We start from the raw sequence: 26,313 nt of genomic DNA on the forward strand, positions 1-26,313 counted from the left end.
GTCATATGAAAACGACATTCGGCTGACTGTCAACAAAAGAAATCATGGACAGATTGCTGATCGAGCATTCGTGGTTTTCGAAATACTCTGGTCACACTGCAAAAACACGTCTGCTTATTAATATGAGATAAAATACACTTGTTCTTAGTGTAAATTTACTAGAAACGAGTGAAATAATCTGCCAGTGCAGTAAGATAATTTTACTTACTAAGAAAAATGTGTAGTTCTATATTAATCTTAAAATGAGCTTAAAACACTTATTCTAAGCAACAAATCAAGGAAATAAATCTTAAAATAAGATATATGCACTTATTTTAAGTATCAAAACAAGTAATTAAATCTCAAAATAAGCCATAAACACGTAATCTTTTTTGTTTTTTTAAAAGCGTAAATCACTACTGAAACAGAGCATCAAGTGTCACTCTTTATTTGTACTTTAAGTTGACTGTGAAGCAGCGAGATGGCACCATTTTTAATTGCATTTTGTTTGGCTCAGCCTGGGATCGAACCCACAACCTCCATGTCTGAGGGTAGAGACTCTACCACTAGACCATGGAGCTGTTAGTCTGTTCACTGGAAAGAGGGAAAATGAGCCTAGTTAGTATGACCAGGAATTTTGCTTACAATAAAATGCAACAGTATGTTGTAGGGTTGTTTTAGCTTATTGTGCAAAAAATTAACCAATTTTAAGATTTACAAACTAAATGAGAAATGAGACAACTAATCTTAAAACAAGATTAATAATCTTGGAAATTCTGCTCTTACAAAGTATATAATTCTCAAAACAAAACAAAGAAGAATATGGCTTGATATAAGCATTTAAGTTTAGGTTAGATAGCTGATTTTTAATTTTTTTTAAATTATTATTTTTTTTTTAGTGAACATAGACTCTTCGAGCATTTTAGCTTATTATGCGTGAAATTAACTAATTTTAGGATTTACAAACTAAGTAAGAAATAAAAGACAATCTTAAAACAAGATTAATAATCTTAGAAATTCTACTCTTGTATAGTAAATAATTCTCATAACAAGATCAATAAGACTTTATGGCTTGATATAAGTGTTTAAGTCTAGGTTAGATAGCTTAAATTTGCAGTGCACAATTGTGTTAGCATTCACCACATACCGAGCCATCCTGAAAAGGATATTGCATAGAAGATTGTTTATATTAAGAATACTGCCGGAGATAAGGAGATCACCACATCGTTGTCCATCTGTATGGCAACGGAAGCCTTTGGGAAGTGGATGTTCGGCAGCATTTTACAGACGAACTCTGGCTGAAACATTTCCACATGTCAGAAGCCATGTTTTATCCGGTCAAAATGTAAGACGTCGTATCTGGTCCCGTCATTGTGTATTTGGAAAAACCCGTTTTGACAGCCAAAATCTACATGTTCCTTTAAAAAAAAAAAAAAAAAAAAAAAACATTTTTGCAAATTTTAAACAATTTTTTTTAATTTTTAGAATTTCCATTCAGGTTTATTTTCGCATTTATTAAAAATTCAAATAATAATACTTAGCAAAATTGTTTCTCTCTATCTGGCATGTTGGTTTTTTTCATGGGGTAATATACTCTGTTATAACCAGTATATGTGGATTCAATATGAACATTGTAAGACGTTATGACTTCATTTCTTAAAAACACAAGTATCTACTCTGTCTGAGGAGCAAATAGTGTCACCTGGCTGCAACCTCACATGATAATATTGTTGACACGAGCCTTCAGGCCAATCATGATGCATATTCTGAATCACTGCCTGCAGTTCTGCATCATCAATGCTTTCTTCACTTATTTGTTCTGACTTTGTGCCTGGCACGGTAGCTTCGACCATGAGTCTCGTCTTCATCTCGAGAACTAACAGAAATCAACATTGGCACGAAGGAAAGGGCATCTACAGTATGAGCGCTCCTTTTGGTCTGTCCGAAGCTGCTGTTTTCCGAAGACAAGTTTTGAAATGTATTCAGCCGTGCCCATGACACTGATATGTGAGGCTGTCACTTTTGCTTTATCTTGTACAACATTTCATCCCCAAGGATAAGCGCGATGGATGGATGGATGGTTTGCTGTCATTTACTGTCACAGAGCTCTTAAAATGTATCATGCATTCACCGGTGAGTGTGAGCATCCCCCACCCCCACCCCAAAGTCGTGTTATTCATGTTAATCCTAATCCTGTTTACCGTTCCCAAATTTGTATACAGTATATAAAACCTATTTTCACCTCCTTACATTAATCAGCGCTACAAAACGTTGCTTTAGACAGCTGCTGACATGATTTACGTGTCTGGATTTCTTCCTGCGAGCTCATTTCTTACACCTATCTACCAAGTTTGACTCTCCATGGAGCAGATGATCCATTTCTGATCTCTGTTTGAGGATTGTTTGCTGCCTCACTCTGGGCTGAAACATTCCACTTGTAATTGTGTTGCTCCCACTCTCCCTTTGTATCTACAAGGATTCCTCCCTTCCGGTATCTCATTTTCATTCTCACCATCTTGTGTTGCTGCTGTAGTTCAGTGCTGTTTTAAGAAATGCATTTGCATTATCTCAGCAATCAGGTTATTGCCCCATGTTGTTATTTTGGCGTGTGTGAGTCAGTGGGTGACTTGTTTAGTTTTTGCAACGTGACATGCCATACTGGCTGTTCGTATAAGTGTGCCTGTGATATGTGGGTCACCCAGACACAGGAAAGCCTGCAGGCTTCCCGCACACGGACCTGTCCTCAACCTCCCCTCCTCTTGGTCAGGTTGTCGTTCCATTCGTATCTTGTTATCAAAACTAAACTTCTGTTAGAGGCATTTCAATTTGATGTTTTGTCTTTTCTCATTAAGTTGATGCATTGCATGATCATGTGGCTTTGTCTCAGTTTAAGGCTTGGAAGCAATTTGTTATTTAAACCTGTTGCAGTGATTACACAATATAGGTAAAAACTGGTCATTTGGTCCAATACTTTTGCCACTGTTCATCTTTCTTATCACCAGCTCTACCTCATATCTACACCTGGTATTCAGATTTTTTGGTCATTTTTTTCCCTCTATACCTCACTGATAAAAGTTTTCATTTCCTTACATCAGATTGTTCCAACAGTATTTATTATTTCTTTCTCCTTTGCTTGCAACACTATAGATAACTTTATATTAGTCACAGTTTATATTCCTTACTTTATTCTCCATTTGTGTTCATTTCCATATACAACACTGTTGGTTGGATAGGTTTCACCTGTTTAAAACCAATGTTAAAATGTTAAATACTTAACTGCAGAATTAAGTAGCTGTAAACCGGAAGAAATTGAAAATGGTAATTTACCTAATATGGTAATTTCTGAAGGAATCATTCAAGAGCCAGGACAAATTTATGTACTGTATGACCACCTGATACGATTTTCTATTTCAACAGTATTTTTGTAACAAAAACATAACTGCTTATTTGTTTGCATTTACTCTGTGATAATCTACCCGTTGTAAAGACAACAGTGAATTCTATATGTGGAGACCCAAAAGTCCGAGTTGATACATTTGAACTTAAAGCAACACGAAGGAACTTTCAGTTTAAGTCAAGGGTGTCCAAACTTTTTCATTTGAGGGCCACATACAGAAAATCAGAAGGCAAGGCAAGGCAAGGCAAGGCAAGGCAAGTTTATTTGTATAGCACATTTCATACACAAGGCAACTCAATGTGCTTTACACAAGGAAAGACAACAGATAAGCATCAAAAAACAGTAGTTAACATTCAGAGGGGAAAAAAAAAAAAAAAAAAAAAAAAATTTAATATATAAAATAAAATAAAAAGAAGGACTCAAGGGCCACATGTTATGAAGAGAAATTGCATTCCTAAAATTTGTACAAATAATTTATTTGTGCTTTTGCATATTTAGAAAAATGCTACAGTATATAAACCAGTTTATTTGTAATATGGCAATAGGGTTATTATAGTTTTGGAATTTTTCATTTTAGTTAGTTTTTATTAGTTTTCGGGGTGGTTCTGTTAGTTTGTATTAGTTTAGTTCTTGAAAAAAAATGCTTAGTTTTAGTTTAGTTTGTTAGTTTAAAAAAAATGTGTATTACTTGTGCGCAATATTTAAAAAAACACCTTGGGAACAACGTCATCTGAAGGTGATTTTCTATTGGCTGCTGCTAGATGACGTCACTTTTGCGTGACATACTTTGAAACGTTATTATTCTGGTTTATATCAAAATAAATCTCATAAAAATTACATTTAAAATCATCCTCAAAGGCTCATGTACAGTATTAAATTAATTACCAAAGACTAAAACGAAGGACATGTTTGCTATAATTATAGTTAGTTTTAGTTAGTTTTGTAAACATAAAATGAAGTTTCAGTTAGTTTTTGTTTTTTTAAAAAGCATTTTCGTTTTTATTTTATTTCGGTAACAATATTGTTGTTGTTTTTTTTATTTTAGTTTGAGTTTTTTCATTAGTTTTAGTTAACTAAAATAACCTTTAATGGCACCTATTTTTCGATACCCTCCCATCTTACTTTGACCACCTCCAAACATTTTTGTTTTGTTTATTTGAACTGAGTCAAATGCAATTTTTAGCATATGTCGCGGGCCACTGAAAATTGGACGGCGGGCCGCAAATGGCCCCCGGGCCATAGTTTGGACACCACTGGTTTAAGTTGATTATGGTGACGCCATATGGACAAAAGCTGTATTATGCCTGATGGAAGACCTCATTTCCCATGAGGAAACATTGTGTCATCCTTGAGCTCACACCAGCGAATGAAAGCCGGGCCAGTGTTGATCCTTGACTGTCCTTTTATCCGAATAGCTTCCCTTTTTCTTTTTTGTCTCCTCAGACAAAACGTTTCAGTTGTTCTTCAGCTTCTTTCAAAAAGGACAGTAATCATGCGTCAACATTCAAATTGACTTCAGTCTTTGTAACAAATGGGTAAAGGGGGAGTGTGTGTGGCAGTGTTCCTATCATCCTCCTCAAAGTTGCTTTGTGCCATTAAAAATGATACAGACCACCTCAGGCCACTGCAAAGGTACCATTCAACTAGTTTTAAGTCAATGTATTATCAAAAGCGTTATGAAAAAAAATTCATTAAAGGGATACTTTACTTATTTAGACATTTTTGGCAGGCAAACGTGAATATTTTGCCTATAATAAATTTGATATTTTCATTATTTTTCATGTACAATTAGTACCTTTAAAAACACATTTTGCAACTTGCTGTCGACTGAAAATGACATCACAAGGGTCAGGTAACCAATCACAGCTCAGCTTGTGAATGTCACATGACCAAACCTAGAAAACGGGTGAGCTGCGAAAAATAATTAAAGTATCAAATTAATTATAGACAATTATTGACTTTTTATTGCTATAATGGGCTAAATAAGTGAGGTATCCCTTTAAGGTTGAAAAGTACCTTCGTGCTACTTTAAAGTCTGTATCTTCAGTTTGAAAGATGCACTCACACTTTGTCTTCCATGTTAAACTCTTTAACCTTTCAATCTCCCTCTCTGGCGGGCTCTCACTCACACATACAAACGCACAAATCTCCATTAACCTGCAGCTGCCCCACTGCCTCATTCCTGATCAATAATTTCAGTCAATAACAGTATTGATGACCCTTGCTCATCTGTGGTCATCTTGCTGCTGTAATCAAACTCTGCTTTGCTTAAAGTGATCACAACACCCCACACAAAACACGGACATGCACACAAATAGAACCACGCACACACAAACACGCACTAATCTATTTAAAGCTGCTGATCACAGCTTTGCTGCATTCAAATAATCAATCATTTCCTGTCGATACAAGCATTGATCGGAGTTTAGTAGAATCAGACCTGGAGACCAATAAACCTCCTCACTGCTTGTCCTTTACAGTATGTTTGCAAAGGCTGATCCTTTAAAGTATTTGAAACGTTGTTTTCAAATTAATATTTTCTTAATACATTACATTTCACTGTGTTGAGCCGTTACAGATGTCAGCCATCATGTCTTCATTGCACATTAATCAAATCAATCTTCAATCTTAATTTAAATGGCACTTTTCATACATAAAAACCCAACAAAAAGTACTTTATATGTTAATATTATAGTATAGATAAATTTCTAAAAGTGTGTCAATGTGGAAATACAAAAATGGTACCTTTGAATTTATTTAATTATTTATTTATTTTTGACTGCAGTGGTAGCTGTAAATGGTAGACCTTTGTATACAGCACACTAATCTTTACTAATATCTTGCATTTTAGAAAAACTGGATGAAATAAATTGCCAGAAATCTAAACTTTTTTTTTTTTTTTTTTTTTTTCCGTCCCCATTCTTATTGCTGTAATAGTTGGCAATGATAGGCCACTACTTTTTCCATAATGAGAAGGAAAAAATAGTCGGAATAAGAAAAAGTGTTGTCATTTTTTTTTTCTTTAATATATATTTTATATTTTTGGGGGAAATAATTTTGACGGTTCTCAAACCTTTGGTCAGAAAGTCTTTTGTTGTGCTGTTTCTGAGTGGTGTGGAACCGCCTACATTAGTAGCCGCTCTGCTTCGCACAACCTTGATGGGATTTTTCTGGAAGCTTGAATAAAACGTGCTGCGACTCAAAATGTTTCGTCAAATTTGATGTGGAGTTTTTGAAGCCAGATAACACTGTCACCGGCACAGAATGTGCAATGAATCTTAATAGTTTTTATCTTTTACCTGACACAAACTCAAAATAATGACTGTGACCTGAGTTGCCCACATGCTCAACACGTGACTTGGCGCTTATGTGACATCTCGACCTGACAGAAAAAGAAAGCTTATATACTCAGAGGTCACTAGCCTATTTGAACTGTGAGCTACTTCTTTAGTACTGCTCAATATGAAGGTCAACCAGATTGATAAACACTGATGAAGTAACAAATTTGCTCAAATTATGTTTATTTGTAATTGCTAATAATTCATGATATATAAAGACACATATACATGACTACAAAGTACCTTTGTACTAAGGAAAATGACAAAAACACATTGTGGCTTTGGTAAGTAATTTTAATCTGATTACTGGTCTAGAAATAGTAACATTACTCATCAAAAAACTAAAGTGTGCAAACTGTGCATATTAGAGTATTAATGCATTATTGGCATGACTGAAAACAATTGTAATACATTTGACCAAAGTTTATAGTTATTTGAAGTGCAATGGACCTTTTTCAGTTTTGGTCATGATCCCAAAATTCTATTTTGTATGTAAAAACATGTCAAATTCCTTCTTCTTCATTTAGCACATTACACACGCTGAACTTTTTTTAGACCGGATGAGACATCCTGATCTTTTTATATCTACACTAGATTGTGGGGGTGTGCCAAAAAATCGATTCATAAAAGAATCGAGATTCTCATTTATTGATCGAATTGATATTATCCAAAAAAATCTATTTTATTTAAATTAAAAATGAAGAAGAAGGGGAAAAGGCAGTTGTAGCCCACATGCTGTTTTTGTGGAAAAAGGCACTTACAATACAAAATTAATAAATGTTTAAACAAAAAACAAAACAAAACAAAAAAAGACACTTTAATGTCTCTATTTGTCATTTTGTCTTGCCAAGCAGACTGGAGTAGATCATGACAATGTTGAGCATATCTGTAAATTGAAGCAGAACTCATTTGTCAATCAAATAATTGTGAATCGAAAATCGTTTGAATCGAGAATCGAAAATCGATTCTGAATCGAATCGTAGACCCAAAAATCGTAATCGAATCGAATCGTGAGACAGTCAAAGATTCCCAGCCCTACTAGATTGTGCCATTTGTACTGACCACTATTTTTTTCTTTTTCAGCGGTGGTCAGTGCCATTCCAGTGCCATCTCTTGAATCCTCTCAGTATCCTGGTATACTTCCTTCCCCATCCTGCAGCTTCAGCCACACCAAATTCAGTTTAAGACCGATGCCGTTCTCCAGCCTGACTGTGGACAGAGGATACACACAAGGTAAAACCACAAAAGTCAGAAACACAAAACAACTGTTGGAGAATACAACAGTGTGATCTCAGGTTATGGGAAACCATTTTTATGAACAATTTGGGTTACAGAAAGTTGTCATAGAAAAATTAGCTACGTTTGCGTGCGTGCAGATGTACGGTATGTTGTGCTTCTTCTCGTGCTGTGTAACCATCATGGGCTCTCTGGATCACACAATGCAACAAGTGTACTTCAATATCTTCCAAAGATATAGTACATGGGAGACAGTTAATCTCTGCTTTATTGTAAAGCAACAAACACGACTACAGTGGGCGTAACGTCCAAATTAAACAGAAGTTATGGGGCTCTATTTTCATAGACACGCGCAACAATCATCGACATAAAAACAGGCATGTCGTCATTTCCATGCTAGGGAAAGTCTAGTTGTGTTATGGGTGTTGCTGCGGACACAGGTGCCACGCCCCCAGCACATCTGGTAGTTTAGTGACAGAACGCAGACTGCGATCAGTGTAAAAATAGGCGCATCTTTTTTGCAGAATTATTATTTTTTTGTTTATCTGTGAATATACAAATCCACTGGTGCCGAATATGTGGGGGTCGACTGTAAGCAGGCAACAGGTACAATGTTGTTTTTTTTGTTTTGTTTTGTTTTGTTTTTCACAAAGACACTTTTGTACCAAAATAAACTATATTATTATTATATGGATAATATATTACATAATATTATTATGGAAAAAGACTTTTCTTCAGTGTAAAAGAGTTGTAGTCCTCCTAATTTTTTTCCCCTACTACATTAAAGTAAAAAGCAATATAATGTACATTTATGTTTATTCAGTGTGTGTGTTTCACCTTTTTTTCTATATTTCACTATATTTTTAACCACACACTGATTAAAAAAAAGTTAAGTATAGCTTAGTTTGGGGGCTGGAACGGATTAATTGCAGTTACCTTCATTTCAACAGGAAACATTACCTCAGTTTATGAACATTTCCGGTTACAAACATTATCATAGAATAAATTAAATTCAAAACCAGAGGTTCCACTGCATTTTTTTGTATTTCAAAAATACATTTAAAAGTCATAACTTTGTTATGCATGTTCATATAGTATAGGTTTCGAGGGAATGGCTATAAAACGTGTTGCTGCTGTAGTCATCAAAAATTGCCCAGCTCTGATTTAGCAGAGTGTATTGTTATTGTTTACTGCACGAGCATTGGGGAACAGAAAGTTATATAATGTGTAACACTTGAGATCATGCTGAATGAATGAATGATTAATTTGTTATCGACGCTGGAAAAATATACCCATTGCGGGATGTAACGATAAGCGCAATATCGTGATATTGTGATATTTAAACTGCCACAATATCGTCATCGTCATGTTCACAAAATTTAAATGCAACACATCTGTTAAAAATGTCAGGTTGATTTGCATTTGTGCAGTTCTAGCATCCTCTGGTGGCTATTTTTTTAAGTGCAATTTAATTTTCATTAGGGATGTTTTGGCCCTTCTATGTTTAAAATCCATGCTAATCCTCATATGAAGGGGAACGTAATATGCCTGTGAACCAAGTCAATATGTGGATCAACTCAATGTGTTTGTACATTAACAACATAACATAATAATAACAATGATAAAACATAATACAACACTGCTGTTATGTACAAAAACACTATTGTGCTAGTTTTTTTAGTATTAGTATATTGTGAACTTTTTTAAATATAGCCAACCTCCCCACAATATCGTGATAATTATCATATCGTGAGCTTCATATAATGATAATATCGTATCGTAACGTTTAGATATCGTTACATCCCTATTGCCAATTGTATTAGGATGGTGGTTTTGATCACCTCACCAGCAGCCTAATGTAAGCACGAGGGTTTTTCCTTTTGTCACTAATTTTGAACCTAACAGTACAAACAACTGTGCAAATGCATAGTCGTAGATGACCACAAGGTATGTATCATCATTTTCAAATTACAGTTTTGATTGGTCTTTAACACCAAATGAAAAAAAAAAAAAAAAGTTTACATTATATTTAGAAATTGAAGAGTGAAACATACCTTGCTAATGATGTATAAATGTTATAGATAAAATAGTCTGTATTTGTGTATTACAAAATGTTTAAATCCAACATAAAACAATTGTATGGAAAATCTTCTAAATGGAGAATTTACTGAGTAAATATGTGATCTATGGTCTTCCCCCTATCATGCTTCTTGTCTTATTGGAGACAACTTTACTGTAGAGCTAAACGATGCAGTAGGGAACAGTAATTCAATAATTGCCTAATTTCTTGTCAGCTTGTATCAATGACTTGGAGACAGCTGAGAAACAATAAGAAGCCCCAGAGTCATTCAATTAGCTGACACCCTGGGAGGACTGATCACTGGCAACAAAATGCAGTTACAACAAACTGTCAAGGGGAACACAAAACGATACTTGAGCCTTCTGTCTCTCACACCTTGGATGACATTGTAAAAAGCCCCAGGCTGTGGGTGCTTTATTGTGCGAGATATCACGAGCCGTTGATAAATTATCATTTCAGACTTCTGGCTTTAGCTAGCTAATGTCTGCAGTGGGCTATGTGGTGTTTGGGTGAATATACTGCTCAGCATATGGGTCCACTAAGTATGCACCAATTTGTGTATGAGCTTTCTCAGCCACCTCTCATTAGTTTCTTTATACTGTCATCTTAATGATGGTGATGACTATTCACAATCGTTGAAGACAAGTTAAAATGAAATGACTTACATTTCTGTCCAATCTGAGCAGCATTTAATTAAGTTAAATGCATTGGGGAAAATTTGCCTGGGGTCGGTGTAGTAGTCCACAGACATTATGCATATTTGATTCATTTCTTTACTTGAGGTAAGATCTGCTGAAAATAGACATAATTCACTGTCTGTGACATCTTTTTAACCTCCATATTTTTTCCATTTAATTAATTAGTTTTACTCTACCCACCCATCTATTTTCTGTACCACTTACTGAACTCAAGCCCGGCAGGAGAATTGGCCCGATTTTAGCCCTGAATCCCCCTTCCGACAATTTGTAAGGACGCACTGGCATCCAAACGAAAATCTTAACACATAATCCTTCCGTGTGTATGTTGACAACTTACACGGCTCATCCCGATATCGGCCCTCGGATGGACCTCCGACTTGAAATCGGGATATTCAACATGTTGGTTTTTCTCCGTGTGCGGAGTGCCACCCAGAGTCCATTAACACTCGTTTAAACGCTTTTTCTTTTTATGACGCTTTTTCTGCTGAAAACAGGAAGTATCGCGACTGGTCCTGCATGTTGACTTGGAAGTCTCGTTTAATCGAGAGGCTTTGTGAGGCTTCCCGTCACATTCATGAACGAACTCGGTTCGTGCAACACACCACACACAGTATGTTCAAAACCATTACTTCCGTGATTTGTTTTTATATACACATTACCAGAAATAAAGAAATAGATTTTATAAAACAGAAATTAAATGTTGAAATTGGTTTGGTGTCACTGATAGTATTGATATTAGTTCACTCTGACAACGGTAACACGCGAGTGTGAATGATGACCATAAGTGCTACAGTTTAGACATTGGATAAATGGTTGGAGGTTACATCGTGTTATGTTGTGGATGAGGATGGACCCAAAGGCAGAAAATACGGTAGGGAGACAAACAGGAATGAGAATGACATTAACTCATTTGCTCCCAATAACGTATAAATACGTTTTTTTAATGTTTTAAGTGTCCCAAAGACGTATTTATACGGGGGTTTTTTTTGTTTGTTTTTTAAATGCTAGAGCATACAGAAGGCTTTAATGCAGCTTCAACTGCAAAGAATGGTTGCAGAAATGGTAATTACACAAACGGCCAGCAGGTGGCAGCAGAGCAAAGTTGATCAACCAGGGCCATCTAGTAAAAAAGCTAAATTACTTGCAATTTTAAATAGATTTGTGAAAACTGATGAAACTTAGCTCTTTTCTAATGCTAATTGCTGCAAAACGGAAACAGATAGAAACAGCCTTTTTTTTCCTGATGAAAGTTGAGACTTTAATCTCTCTTTTGGTAGGTTCCATCCTTTTATTGCAATTGAATATTCTGTGGGCCTTGCAAAATCAACCAAAATCCAGTAAAACAGTTAGGAGCGAACGGGATTGCTTCTGTGAAAATTGCTGGGAGTGAATGAGTTAACTAAACTGAAATTGGACTGGCGTGACATGACGTGGAGCAGACTTGGCAGGACGAAGGCGGACAGACATGGTATGGCGTGAAGACTTGACATGGAGTGAAGACTTGTTATGGCGTGAATAGACTGAGCATGACGTGGACTGACTGGGCAGAACGTAGACAGGCATGGACAGACTGGGCATGACGAACGTGGACAGACTTGGCATGACGTGGACGGGGTTAACGTGGGGAAGACTTGACATGACGTGGAGAACTTGAGCTGATCGTGGAGGACTTGAATGGACGTGGAGAACTTGAGTTGACACTGGTGAAGTTGAGTTGACACTGGTGAAGTTGAGTAGATGTGGAGAACAGGCGTGGGGAAACTTGACCAAACAGCTTAGCATACCAGACTTGACAACAACAATGCTCCCAAACCCGCCTGAAACTAACACCACTCCCTTATACCAACACTAACGAGATACCAACAGGAAACACCTGGGAGACACAGCAGGCAGAGGGCACTAATTAGGTCACACAAACGGGGAGGGGCCAACACACAGGTGGATGAGGTTAACTGACGAGACTCTAGGAGACAAAACCAGACAACAGACAACATGAACACCCAAAATGAAACAAAACCCCAACCCCACCGTACTGAAACATGACACACAATGCCTTTGACTGGTTATTTTGTTGCCATATCGATCTTAACATGGCTTTTTGATGATGAAATGATGACAAGCATGTGAGTGTGAGATTTCGTCTACGAGACAAGAATGTATAAAAATGTTAGTGGCTGTTCGAAATGTGCATTCAGCACACTACAATTATTCAAAAGTTAGCAGAAATGATTGAGAGCCCTCAGCCAAGTAAGTTTGCCTCGATAAAGGTGCTCATCCTCCCGCCTGGCAGTTCTCCCTATCTCCCATTCACACACCGTTCACAGACTGACACGTTCAGGAACTTGGAAATAACAGCCCTCAGCGTTGGAAAAAGACCTTTTCGCCACAACACCTCAACAGTACGCCACAACAATTAAACACTCACAACTAACACAGTTTGTTACAAATACTGTATAAATAAGGTATAATATTACTAATCAACAATCTGTTTGTAATAAATTTCACAGTAAGGTAAAAGATTTTCAAATCCTGGCACAAATGCGTTGCTAGCTACGTCAGGCTGACGTTTGTTACAGTTATGTTGTGAGCATTTGTCTTGTAATCTCTAAAACATGGAGGTAAATGTAGCATTTTAGCCCCGTTGCTATCCCCACACTAATAAAATACACCAAAACTCATAGTACAAGTACTTTATATTTTTAGCCATTACTTGAGGTAAAGATCAAAAAGCTTCAGTGACGTGGGAGTGCCAGTCATGTGATTTATAAGCTATCATATTTTTTCTTGTTTGATAGTGAAGGCCATTCTATTTTCTTAGCATGCTACTATTTTGACAAAATTATGACATTTATTATAAAGTCTTATTAAATAAGTAGGAATTCTTATCAATTATTTAAAAAAAAAAAAAGACTAAAACTATACTAAACCCTTTTTGACTTTTCATTGACTAAAATGGAGCAATCACACATCAAGCATAATCCAACCTTAACCAGAAATCGACTCGGTAAGGTCCATGCGGGAGATCGAAGTACCTCCACGATGACATCTGCCATACTGTACATATGCTCCACAACTTAGACCTGCTCAGAAATGGTCTAAGTCAGGGGTGGCCAAGTTCGGTCCTCAAGAGCCCCTATCCAACCCGTCCATGTTTTTCTCCCCTAACACCTGATTCATGATCAGGGTCGTTATCAGGCTTCTGCAAAGCTTGCTAATTAGCTGATCATTAGATTCAGCTGCGCTGAAGGTGGGAGACATGGAAAATAGGCTGGATAGGAGCTCTCGAGGACCGAACTTGGCCACCCCTGGTCTAAGTTGTAGTCTACTTTCGGTCACCAAATTACCAGGATGGCGAGGCACAGAGTTCCAAATTCACAGTAAACTAGACTTTTTCTGAGACAAAAATGACGATGCACCTTTTTTTTTTTTTTTCTTACTTCATGTGCATGTGCGCTGTCTACGAAAATAGATCCCTACTGTGTGAATTAGCCATACCAATACAATGGTGGGTGGTATTTTTTACTTCAACACTTCCATTTGACATGATGAAACGTATGCAGGCAGTACTATTGGAAACTGGATGACAGTTCACTTGGCTCACTACACAGTAATTACCGCGCTTCAGTGTTTTTGTTTTTTTTTGATGGAAATAACATGTATAGCTCCTCACAAACAGTGTGCAGTATTCTTACCAAAAGTGTACATGCACAAAAGCCAAAAATGATGCAAAACAAAAATGAGTCAGACCTGTCAAACTGTATTCACACAAGTAGAAAATCTTACTTTGATAAGTCACAGTGCACAGAAATGTATATATGTGGATCATTCTCATCCTCCATCTACATGCCATACTCATATGCTCAGTGCAAAGCTTCACACGAATATAAATGAGTCATGCTGATCAGTGCTATGTGAAGGGTGAAACTTGGCGACAAGCAGAACGAAAATGAAGAAACATAATTTCCCAGAGCCTGAATTCAAGGTGTTTATCATTGAGGTAGGAGTGAGGAGAGGCATGTTATTTGGTAGCCTCGGAAGCGCCACAATGGATATAAGAAAATGCAGCGGGTTGTAGGATGTCACTACTGCAGTGAATGTGGTGGTCAGGACAGGGAGGAGAGTTGGAGACATTTTTAAAAATTGGTCAGGCTTGAAAGTAGTTGAATTGTGGCCCATCGATAGTGTTGCTGCCACTGCACCCAGTTGTGCACGTAATTCCAAGAGCACAGCTCGAGGGAATCTAAATCAGCTTATTACTCGTCGTCATCATCGTGGGCCAGGAAATCTTTGCATTCCCTGAATGCTCGCTCCATCCTTATTTGTTGAAAATCTTCAACCTATCTACAACCACTCATAGTAGTTATAGAAGTATCATCATGAGACAGTATGCACTAATTTCAAGGCAGTAATCAAAATTATGCGGCAATCAGTGATTAATTCACATTTTCCCATTATCTATCTCATATTGTCAATCACATCCATATCAATTAAAACTATATCACAGAGAGACAATGTAAAAGACGTGAAGTGCAGCATAAGAAAAGATGGATGAAACATCAACAAGAAAAAATGTTCACAAAGCAAATGATCTGTATCAAATATATGATTAAAGGGTGTTTATCACGGTCCGAACATTGGCACTTTTAATTCTGGAGATTCTTAAAAATGTTATGTTAATACATTAAAAATTTCCAGCCGAATAACACCCAGTAGTAAATTTAGTCTCGTATTCTGTTTTTTTTTTTTTTTTTTTTTTTTTTTTTTTTTTTTTAGAACTTTATTTTTCTAACTTTTTCAATTATAACAATACAGAATCAACAAGCATACATTTGGTCATCAATTTCACATTACAAAAAATAAAAAATAAATAAAAAAATACAGTAATTACAGTCTTTTTATACAGCAATGGTTCAAGAATCAGTTCTTTGGTTTATAAACACAATCCATTTTTCCCAAAACAGAAGAAATTTTTCCATTTTTTGGTTTAAAGGAAAGGTAATTCGCTCCATACTTTCAATAGTGTTCATAATACTTATCCAATCGGTCTGCGTTGGAGGATCAGATTGCAGCCATTTCCTAGTTACTGCCTTTTTTGTGGCAGCCATTATTATCTTTAGCAAATATTTGCCCCGGTTTGGAAGGTCAGCTGCAATATTTGTTTTGTTTTTTGTACATTTTGAAGCACCCACATTTAGGTCGAAAGCTGCGTCGTCAGACTAGTATCAGCGCCATAACGACACCAACCCATTGCTATCATTTCCTTGCTGTTATGTTCACGTCAAATTTGAAACATTAGTCATGGCTTACTTTAACCAGGACCACCCTCCGGAACGATGGCTTCTCTCCGGCTTTCGGTGTGGTGATGCCTTTAACATTTGCGCGGCTTCATGGGCTTCGCTATCATCATCTCGGTTTGAGGGCTGTGGATTTAATCGCCGTCCCACTATGGCCACTGAGGCTCCCACAGAGGACTGTCAGCTGCCCAGCTGCAGTGAAGGCGGGCCGTCTCTGTGGTTGATTGTCCGCAGCATTGACACTAGCGCCTGCAGATCTGCACTTAACGCTCACACAGTCGTGGTTGTGGCCAGCCAACAAGCACTGTGCAACAGTGGATGGAAGGATATTATTATTTACAACTCTCTACGTATATTATATGATGTTTCCATCCGATCTTCCTCAACCGCTTGACTGAGCACTTTGAGCTCACTGGTACATCTTTTTTCCTAGTTCAAGTCATGCCTGGCCAAGAGAACATGTTGTCACCATCAATAGCTCCAATTCAATCAAGGCGTACCACAAAGATCTGTACTTGGTACACTTCTCTTCATTAATTACAACTCGCCCTGACCTTTCACTCCTGTGCCCCAGCATTACTAGTCATGGATGACATAAAATCTTAATCAAATTAACACAAACAAGATGAAGCTCATGGTTGTGCCCGTAAAGCACTGCTGAGAAGGTCGGAGAAAAATCCATTAAGATTGATGGCCTCGCGATTCACCCTTCCAAAGTCAACGTGAGGATTATTCTGGGCTGCATCCTTTTCTTCCAATCCCACATTAATTCCAGAACATACTTTGCACATTTTGTGAAATATTTTGCACCCCTCCTGACCACAGTTGGTGTTTTTTCTTCTTTGATTCAATTTTTAAGCATCCTTTGTTGTCATGAAAGGCGCTATATAAATCCAATTCATTATTATTATTATTATTATTATTATTATTATTATTATTATTTTTATTATTATTATTATTATTATTATTATTAGGGTGGCACGGTGGATGACTGGTTAGCACGTCCGCCTCCCAGTTCAGAGGACTAGGGTGCGAGTCCGGGCTCCAGCCTTCCTGGGTGGAGTTTGCATGTTCTCCCCGTGCCTGCGTGGGTTTTCTCCGGGTACTCCAGTCTCCTCCCACATTCCAAAGACATGCATGGGTGCTCCGAATTGTCCCTAGGTGTGCTTGTGCGTGTGGATGGTTGTTTGTCTCTGTGTGCCCTGCGATTGGCTGGCAGCCAGTCCAGGGTGTACCCCGCCTACTGCCCAAAGCCAGCTGAGATAGGCTCCAGCACCCACTGCAACCCTTGTGAGGAATAAGCGGTCAAGAAAATGGATGTATTATTATTATTATTATTATTATTATTATTATTATTATTATTATTATTATTATTATTATTATTATTATTAAAGAACGGACATGGTGCAAGACAAAGATAAAGGTAAACGTCGTTGGGATATTTCCTGAGACTTAAATGGACATAAGTATTAGGGCTGGGAATCTTTGACTATCTCACGATTCATTTCGATTACGATTTTTGGGTCTACGATTCGATTCAGAATCGATATTCGATTCTCGATTCAAACGATTTTCAATTCAAAATGATTTGATTGACAAATGATTTCTGCTTCAATTTACAGATATGCACAACATTGTCATGATCATGCTGTTGAATGAATTTGTAAATTTATGTTGAAAACGTCTTGACTGCTTGCTGTCATTCATTTTGTGTCAATAATTTTTTTTGTGTAGACATTACAAGTTTTACTTCTTACTGTCTCCTTTTCATCTATTTTTTTAAAGAATAAACAACTTTTATTGAATTGAAAAAAGTGAAATATGAATGCCAGTTTACTTTTCCAGAACACATACTTAAAGTCAGTTGATTAGTAAACAATGGACGATCTCAGTGATATGAACTTGACAATTTTTTTTTTTTTTTTTTTTTTAAAACAATCCTTCGAAAATGTCCAAGGCAAACATCATATTAATGAGCAATCGCTCGACTGGTGAACACTTTTTCTGGGTGATTCTTTTCAACAAATTCCGAACCATGGAACTTCAGGTACGGCGAGGCATCTTTTTCCAAAAAAGGCCCATCTCGTCGCAATTAAAAGCTTACTGTGCCTTCATCAATCACCAATTGTTTGAAATTTTGCACAAATCGGAACACCTCATGGGCCGCGGGATAAATGATGAGGACGCTGTATAGACACCGATCTATTATCTAGGCTCATAGATACTGATGATAGAGGTTCCTCTTAGACAACGGGATGTCAGGAAGATGCTAGGTAATAGCGGGAGTCGAACCGCTGACCATTAGCTCACGAAGCCAGTTTTACCTCTCAACCACACAACCATACTAGCCATAGCTAAAAGTATGTTGCGTTCGGTACTGTATTTTTACCTTTCGTATATTGAAATTTCTTTCGTAACAAGAGGCAATATTTTCCCGTTGAGGAGTTTTGTAACTTGAAAATTTCGTATGAAGAGACGTTCATAAGTAGAGGTACCACTATAGTTTGAAAAAAGTGCAACTGCGCTGCCCTAGAGCCGATTGCAAATATGTTGAAGCAGCTGAAAATGCAATCTGGAGAAGGTACCATTCCAACATAAGAGCAGAGCAATCTCCTCACAGGCAGTGGACCAAAATCTCCATCGACTGGTTCACGACTAGGGATGTAACGATAAGGGCAATATCGTGTTATCGTGAGATTAAAACTGCCACAATGTCGTCGTCGTCATGGACACAATATTTAAAAGGAACACATCTGTTAAAAAAAGTCAGGTTGATTTCCATTTGTGCAGTTCTAGCACCCTCTCGTGGCTAGTTTATTTGTCCAATTAAATTTTTATTAGGGATGTTTTGGCCTTCTATGTTTTAAAATCTATGCTAATTGTCAGATGAAGGGGAACCTAATTTGCTTGTGAAGCGATCAATGTGTGCTTGCATTAGCAAGTAAGTGTCTCAATATTGTTATTAGAGATTGTAGGTTTATATGCATTGCTGTTATGTACAAAAGCACAATATTGTGATTTTTTTGTTTGAGCTCTTTTTTTTTTTTTTACAATATTGTGATCTTTTTTATATATCGCCAACCCCTCACAATATGGTGATATTTATCGGATCGTGACCTTCATATCGTGATATCGTATCGTGATGTTCGGATATCGTTACGTCCCTATTCACAACACCTCATTGAGACTTACAGAAATTGTTTAACAACAACGTTTGCCTCCAAAGCCAAATACTAAGTTTTCCACAATTCAGCCAAGACAGTTTTATCAGTTTGATCTTGAAAACAATTCTTTTGGACCAAAAAAACCTTGTTTTCACTACTACTTTGTATATGTTCAGTAAATGTATTCATACTATTGCCAGTTTCAATGTGTTAACTATTGGGAATTGTACCACGCTTTGAGAATCGCTGTTGTAGATAATGTTATCTTGGTCAACAAAACTTTTTAAAAGTAAAATTGTGCTTTGCTAGTTCTTATCTTGGGGAAAAAAAGCTTAACAAAAGATACCACAGTACAAAAAGCTTTGAACTCAATGCCAGGCATTTTTAATAATGGTTTGAGGTCTCTTTGGGACATTCTTCCCAAATAGAGACACATATGTGGATTTCATTAAATAGTCTGAGATTCTTTGTGAATTTTTTGTTAGTCGTGTTATATTGCAGATAGTTTTGGAGCCAAGTCCCCGGTGATAAATGTGCTAACTACTGTGTGAAGAGGCTTTAAGCCAAGCTTCCAGAGCATATTTTAGGGATTTAAATAAATGGATGCATATTTAGAAAGGAAATGTAGAGATGTCTAGCGTAAATTGGTTTCCAACTTAATTAAAAGTGAAACAACTGCCTTCATAAAAGTCTACAACACTGTGGCATACTACCAAGTTTGTTGACAGTTTGATATATTCACTAATTCTATCTTTTAACATTTATTATGTTTCTTGCTTCTGTACTTATTTTTTGTCCTTCCGTCTTTTACGCTCAACCCCCCCATCTCATTTTCCTTTCCTCCTTCATTATTCCTCTCTGCCATTCATCCTCGTGGCTTCATCAACTTCCTCCTCAGTCATATCCACAGATGCTTCCACCAATCCTCTTCTGCAGCAGCAGTCTCCTCCACAACAGCCGCCCCCACTCCTTCCTGGCTCCTCTGTGAGTGCTGGGGAGCACGTTCCAAGCATTGGCCCGGTTCCTGGGGCCCCTGCTGCCGCTGCCGCTGCCGCTGTAGCATCAGAGGAATCCCAGGCAGGTGCAAGTCGGACCATACCGACAGCATGTGTGCGGCCAACTCACCCACTTAGGAGCTTCACGAACCCGCTGCTGCCACCCCCAATGAGCACCATCGACCCCAAGGTGTACACCTCGATACTGCCACAATCCAGTAAGCATTTTTTTTCTTCAATTTATGATATTGATTATTTGTTCAATTAATAGATCTCCACAATAATTCAGAGGGTTTTCCCCATGTTATTTTTATGGATGAAATATGATGACATGCACCACAGAGCTCACAATCTGTTTGCCTGCACTGCGTTAAATGCACCAAAATTGACTTACACCACTTGCACCACAACTTAGACCTGCTTTGACATGGTCTTATTTCTAGTATTTCTTCTGTTACCAAATTTGTGTGGAATAAAGAATGCCCTTACTCTGGCAAATTCCCAAACATAGTAAACAAGACTTAGCCCAGTATGAAAATGAAGATGTGACAGTTTTTGTGCCGAGCGCAAGGGCACCTGTCTATGAAAATAAGGCCGATTATATGCATGTGAGGTGCAGGTAATAATTCTGTTCACTTGTGGTCACCATCCTCACCTTCTACAATATTATATCTGTAACTGTGACTGAATATGTGTGACTTTAAAAGGCGTAGCCTGGCCGGTTGAGGAACAGCTAACCCCGGGTTTACACCGGTTGCGGTTGCGGTTGCGGTGCGTTCCGGCGACGCAAGCAATTAGATTCCATTCATTCGAATGGTGCAGTTTACACCGCTTGCGTGTGCGTTGCGTGTCGACTGCGTCTCAGCTGCGGCGTGCCGCAGCCCTTCCGCAAGGATAGACCTCTTTTCTATTTTTGCCGGACGCCGCAGCGGTAGGCCCCCGGCAAATGGCAAGCTAGCACAAAACACATCGAGCGGGACAGGAAGACCGACGCAGTTTCAAAATAAATTTCCGGTTACCTTTCAAGATAAAACACTCGCCAGCTCCTATTTCGCAAGCATGCTAGCAAAACGTGATGTGGGCGTAGACGGGCCTGGAGTTAACGTGCGAGGTGCTCATTCACGGTTCAGACACCAGCGAACATGGACGAGGAGAGGTTTATATTGGAGGTAGAAAGCCACAAAATAATAAAAGTCCACCTCTCTTTCTGCTTCTCTGTTGAGCACAGACTTTCTGTGTGTTTGTCGTTGTTTTTAATGCCACATGATCGCGCGCGGTCACGCGAGACACGGCGGGAAGTGGTCGGCGACGGAGCTGCCGGACCGCAGCTGTGTGGATTGGCCAAAAAATTGACGCGTCCGGAGCACGCAGTCAAGACGCACCGCACCGCAGCCGCACCGCACACGCAACCGGTGTAAACCCGGGGTGAGTCAGCTGATGAGAGTGTAGTTGTCTAGCTGTTAACTGGCGAAACTGTTAGCCACTCTGCCTTTAGTTACTCTGGGTTATATTCACTAAGAATGCACTGCATCCGGTAATAGCATGAAATATTGCACCACAACTGCACACGCAGTCTGCGCCCAGTTACCCACCTATTCACTAAGGATATTGCTCTAATCATATACCGGTGCAAACACGCCCACAAAACTGCATGACAGCTTGGAGCACTTTTACACCTGATATATCACAGAACATGGTTGTTATAGTAACAGTTGCGAGAAAGATGACATTATCAGAAAGCGAGGTTGGACCGAGAGTAAGCGTTTATAGCGCCATTAAGCTGTACAGAGCAGTCAGGACGACAACGACGTCATTCATTCATAAAGTACAAATTATTGGTGCAATCGAGTTTTAAAAATCTATTATTATAGAGGTTGGCGTGGGCGTACAGTATGCATCTGGCACGGAAAAATAATCGTAAAATGCCTCTCCGCCGTTCCCGATCAGCCCAGGTTACGTTATGTGTTCTAAACCAACATAGAAAAATGTCCCCCTCTCTCTCTCTCTCTCTCTCTCTCTTTCTCTCTCTTTCTCTCTCTCTCTCTCTCTCTCTCTCTGTCTCTCTTCTCTCTGCGTGATTAGCCAGAGAGGGCCGTGCATGTTGTGCCGCAAATGGCGTGCACTGCTGTCATGATCCCGGGATCGAGGTTGTGTCAGGTTAATACATGCTTTCCATAAACGTTATTTGCGTTATAAACGTTATTCCTAGTGGCTATTTGTGAATTAGACGCTGTATATCAATGAGTCTTATTTGCATTGGGGTGGGCATAATATGTGCCAAATGTATGCAAATTACTGAATTTACATATGCGCAAATAAAGCCGGCGCACCGTGGCGCAATCTGGTTGGCAGCACACTTAGTGACGGATTTTCCCATCTGTGTGTGTTTCGTGAAGTTGGCGCTCCCGGATTGCTCCATTTTTACCGGTTAGCGCCGTACAAAGGCGACGCAAACCTTTAGTGAATATGCCCCTCGTCGTCAATTGTGGCAAATGGTAGGATGTGTGTGAATATGTGTTTGTGTTTATTTTGTTGCCTTTGTTCAATAAGGCGAGTGAAAGTGCATCACTGCCTACAAAAAAATTTAACCATTTGCATCATGAGGAGATGATTTAGGAAACAAACAAAAAAATCAAATGGTATAGTGTATAATCTGTGACATGTGTTAATACAATTTTTAAAAATCTGTGAACCACAAAATAACAACCGCATCCATATTATGATTTTTCACTATTTGGTATAGATAGATAGAAAAGGAACCAATAAAAATTAAAGTGAGTTTATTGTTTCACATTTCAAGCTATGAAAACAATATTATGTAAACCTGGGAAAAATAACCAGACATAACCTACTATGTTTTTCTCTGCTTCTTGCTGGTTGTCAAATTAGTGCTTTTCATATGATTAAGTCTGACCAAAAGGCCTCTCTGTGCGCATCTTTGTGTGTGTAACACAGACATAGGAAGAACCCATTTCATTTTGAACAGATCCAACTGCTCATTTTTTTTTACTTTGCCGGTAGTTTGTTACTTAGTGAGTATCGATCTGCAGACGTTTTCAGTAAAATATTAGAATATTACCAGCTTTTACCACAATTTAAATTGCTTTCTCACATTTTTTGTATTTGTTTTTGTTTAAACTGCATTGCATGACTTCTGCAGCTCTGCTCAATATTACTTTTCCATTTGTAAAACAGGGTGCTACAAAGTATGCTACTGCTGCAGAAATCTATTTTCTTTCTACCCAGATTCTTCTCTCTAATAAAATGTGTCCCTCTACCGTGGCCAGCTTATACATGCTCTTAAAGAAATCCTTCATTGTAAGCATATTGTTCCCAATGATGTGGTATGTCTTTCACAGTTTCACTAAGTCAGTTGGAATAAGTTCCAATTCAGCCAGCGACCTTGAAAATGATAAGCCGAGATTGGATGATACATTGTAAATAGCATGGTGCACTATGGAAGAAACTTATAGAAACCGGTACGAACAAACCTGATCATGGGAAGGTTTTTATCACCTTTGCAATGAAGCTGTGGGCCGAAAAATAGCACCACCGTGCGGCCTGCCGAGAATTGCCCTGGGTCCAGACGGCCCTATCAAGGCCTGAACTCCAAAGATGAGACGTTTGCTTAATGAATGCTTGTAAGACCCATTCCTCAAAAGTTTGCAAAAAAATAGTGGGAGTCCATAAAGCAGTCTGACCAAGCCAGGAAATTCCTGATACTCAGGTTAGCCACTCTGGGCCTGGCTAGATCCACCAAAATCACTTTATTTGCTGATTTTGAAACAAACCCGTGTGCCAAAGTTAGGGATTGGCGAATACTGATTCCAGGTATCGGTATCAGGCCGATACCCGGCCTTATTTCAAGGTATCGCACTCATGACGGCAGCCGATACCAGTCTTTTGGCTGTTTTATAATCAGGACCGAGAAATTAGAAAATAGAAAAATAGGAAATAGCCATTATTTAGAGCAATTTTAAGGGGAAAAAATGCGATATTGGGATATTTAATGGGTTTTCTTTAAAGTCAATTTTGGGTGGGGGGATTTTATGTGTCAAAAGTACTAGTGGTATCGATACTTAGTATCGGTATAGGTGACTACTCAAGTTTGGCACTCGTACTGGTATCAGTTAGGGATGTAACAATAAGGGCAATATCATGATATCGTGATATTAAAACTGCCACAATATCGTTGTCATGTTCACAATATTTAAAGGGAACACATCTGTTAAAAAGTCAGGTTGATTTCCATTTGTGCAGTTCTAGCACCCTCTGGTGGCTAGTTTATTAGTGCAATTTAATTTTCATTAGGGATGTTTTGGCCTTCTATGTTTAAAATCTGTGCTAATTGTCAGATGAAGGGGAACGTAATATGCTTGTGAAGCGAGTCAATATGTGGAGAAACTCAATGTGTGCGTGCATTAACAAGTACCGTATTTTCCGCACTATAAGGCGCACCTAAAAGCCTTAAATTTTTTCAAAAGCTGACCATGCACCTTATAATCAGGTGCACCTTATATATGGATCAATATTGAACCGCAACAGGTCTCGCTGTCAAGACGCTATCGGTGACCCTGCACTATCTGTGACGCGCATGCGCAGAAGATCCCGCCATCTTGGATCGCTAGCTAATACTAATACTTTACCTCAGAGGAAATAATGAAACAGCTGTTTATTCATTTTGGGAGTGAATGGAGTTGTCAGAAAGCTGGTTTGTAATCTATTAATGAGATTTGACTGATCTATCTGACTGTTTTGTTGACATTCCCTTTAGCGCAGCACCATCTAATGGATGCATAACGTAACCCCAGCCGCTACTGTAGCGCCTTATATATGGAAAAAGTTTTAAAATATGTCATTCATTGAAGGTGCGCCTTATAATGGGGTGCACCTTATTGTGCGGAAAATATGGTAAGCGCCTCAATATTGTTATTAGAGAATGTAGGTTTATATGCATTACTGTTATGTACAAAAGTACAGCTTTTTTTAGTATGAGCTCTTTTTTTTCTTTTTTCTTTTTTTTTTACAATATTCTGACCTTTTTTAAATATCGCCAAATCCCCCCAAACACACACACACACACACACACACACACCCCATATTGTAATAATTATCGTATTGTGACCTTCATATCGTGATATTATCATATTGTGATGTTTGGAATTCGTTACATCCCTAGTATCAGTCTGGAAAAAAAAGTGGTATCGAACATTCCTAGCCAAAATAGCGCCCCTTGGTGGCCCGCCTGGAATTGTCCCGGTGCTCCAGACGGGTCAATCCAGGCCTGAACTCCAATGATGAGATTGCTAATTTGCAGATTAAATGTCAATAAAATATGTACTATAATTAATATACTTATTCAACATGAGTCATAAATCTTCAACAAACATACAGTATCTTATTCCTTTCATTTTGGATCTCTTGCTGTCATTCTTTCTTATTACCTGCAGCAATGTGAGCCGAAAACGAAATAATCATTGGACTGTGTGTGTACTTGTGTGAAGGCATAGATGCATTAGGTTTCTGAATTCTGCTTGTGTATATTTTACACTGTGTGGGCGTGCACTTCCATTATGGTTATGTTTACATGCCCAGGTGGCCTCAGATTAACATTGATTTTCAGCTACAAGGAATCTTTTACTCGGAAAAAGCAAGCCTGCGGCATTTCTCAGCTGGTCTAAAGACCCCAAGAACAGCCATCAAAGGCCTCCTCCAACCCACAACCCTCCTGGGCGCCCCAATACCTACATCATCCCCCCATCCCTCCTTCGAGCCCACAGAACATCTCCTAACAAGGCAGAATAAAGCTGAATCGAGCCAGCACATTTGTTTTTAGTCTTGTTTATGTTTATCCTGGGGTGAATGACTCCCTTGGTGAAAGGAATGATTTTTTTTTCCCTCTGCTTAATTGGACTGTTGTAGAGAGGTGGGAGTGAGAGAACCAACATAAAATTTTAAATCTTGCACGTTTGTTCAAGTCTCTTCTGATTTGAATAAGTTGAAAATTCTGCTGAATCACTTTCAAATAAACTTGAAGTTAAACTTGCCCTGCTATGCTTAATTTGGGGCTTTTGATTTATGTGATTTATGTTTTTTCCCCACAGTGTGGAATGATTGTACTGTGTATCTTCT

The 26,313-nt window shown here is 38.3% G+C and overlaps 1 protein-coding gene across 4 annotated transcripts in view; it reads left to right on the forward strand.

Annotated features, from left to right (window-relative positions):
* Nucleotides 1-26,313, forward strand: part of dcc (DCC netrin 1 receptor) — a 466,971-nt gene that overhangs the window by 378,567 nt on the left and 62,091 nt on the right. For all 4 annotated transcript variants that reach the window (XM_077498096.1, XM_077498095.1, XM_077498097.1 and 1 more), the window contains exons 26-27: nucleotides 7,798-7,947; nucleotides 20,085-20,399. In XM_077498096.1, the coding sequence (XP_077354222.1) occupies nucleotides 7,798-7,947; nucleotides 20,085-20,399 (465 nt within the window). The remainder of the gene's footprint in view (nucleotides 1-7,797; nucleotides 7,948-20,084; nucleotides 20,400-26,313) is intronic.

The sequence above is a fragment of the Festucalex cinctus genome, chromosome 15 (assembly GCF_051991245.1).
Source record: "Festucalex cinctus isolate MCC-2025b chromosome 15, RoL_Fcin_1.0, whole genome shotgun sequence".
In the NCBI taxonomy this organism is placed as follows: domain Eukaryota; kingdom Metazoa; phylum Chordata; class Actinopteri; order Syngnathiformes; family Syngnathidae; genus Festucalex; species Festucalex cinctus.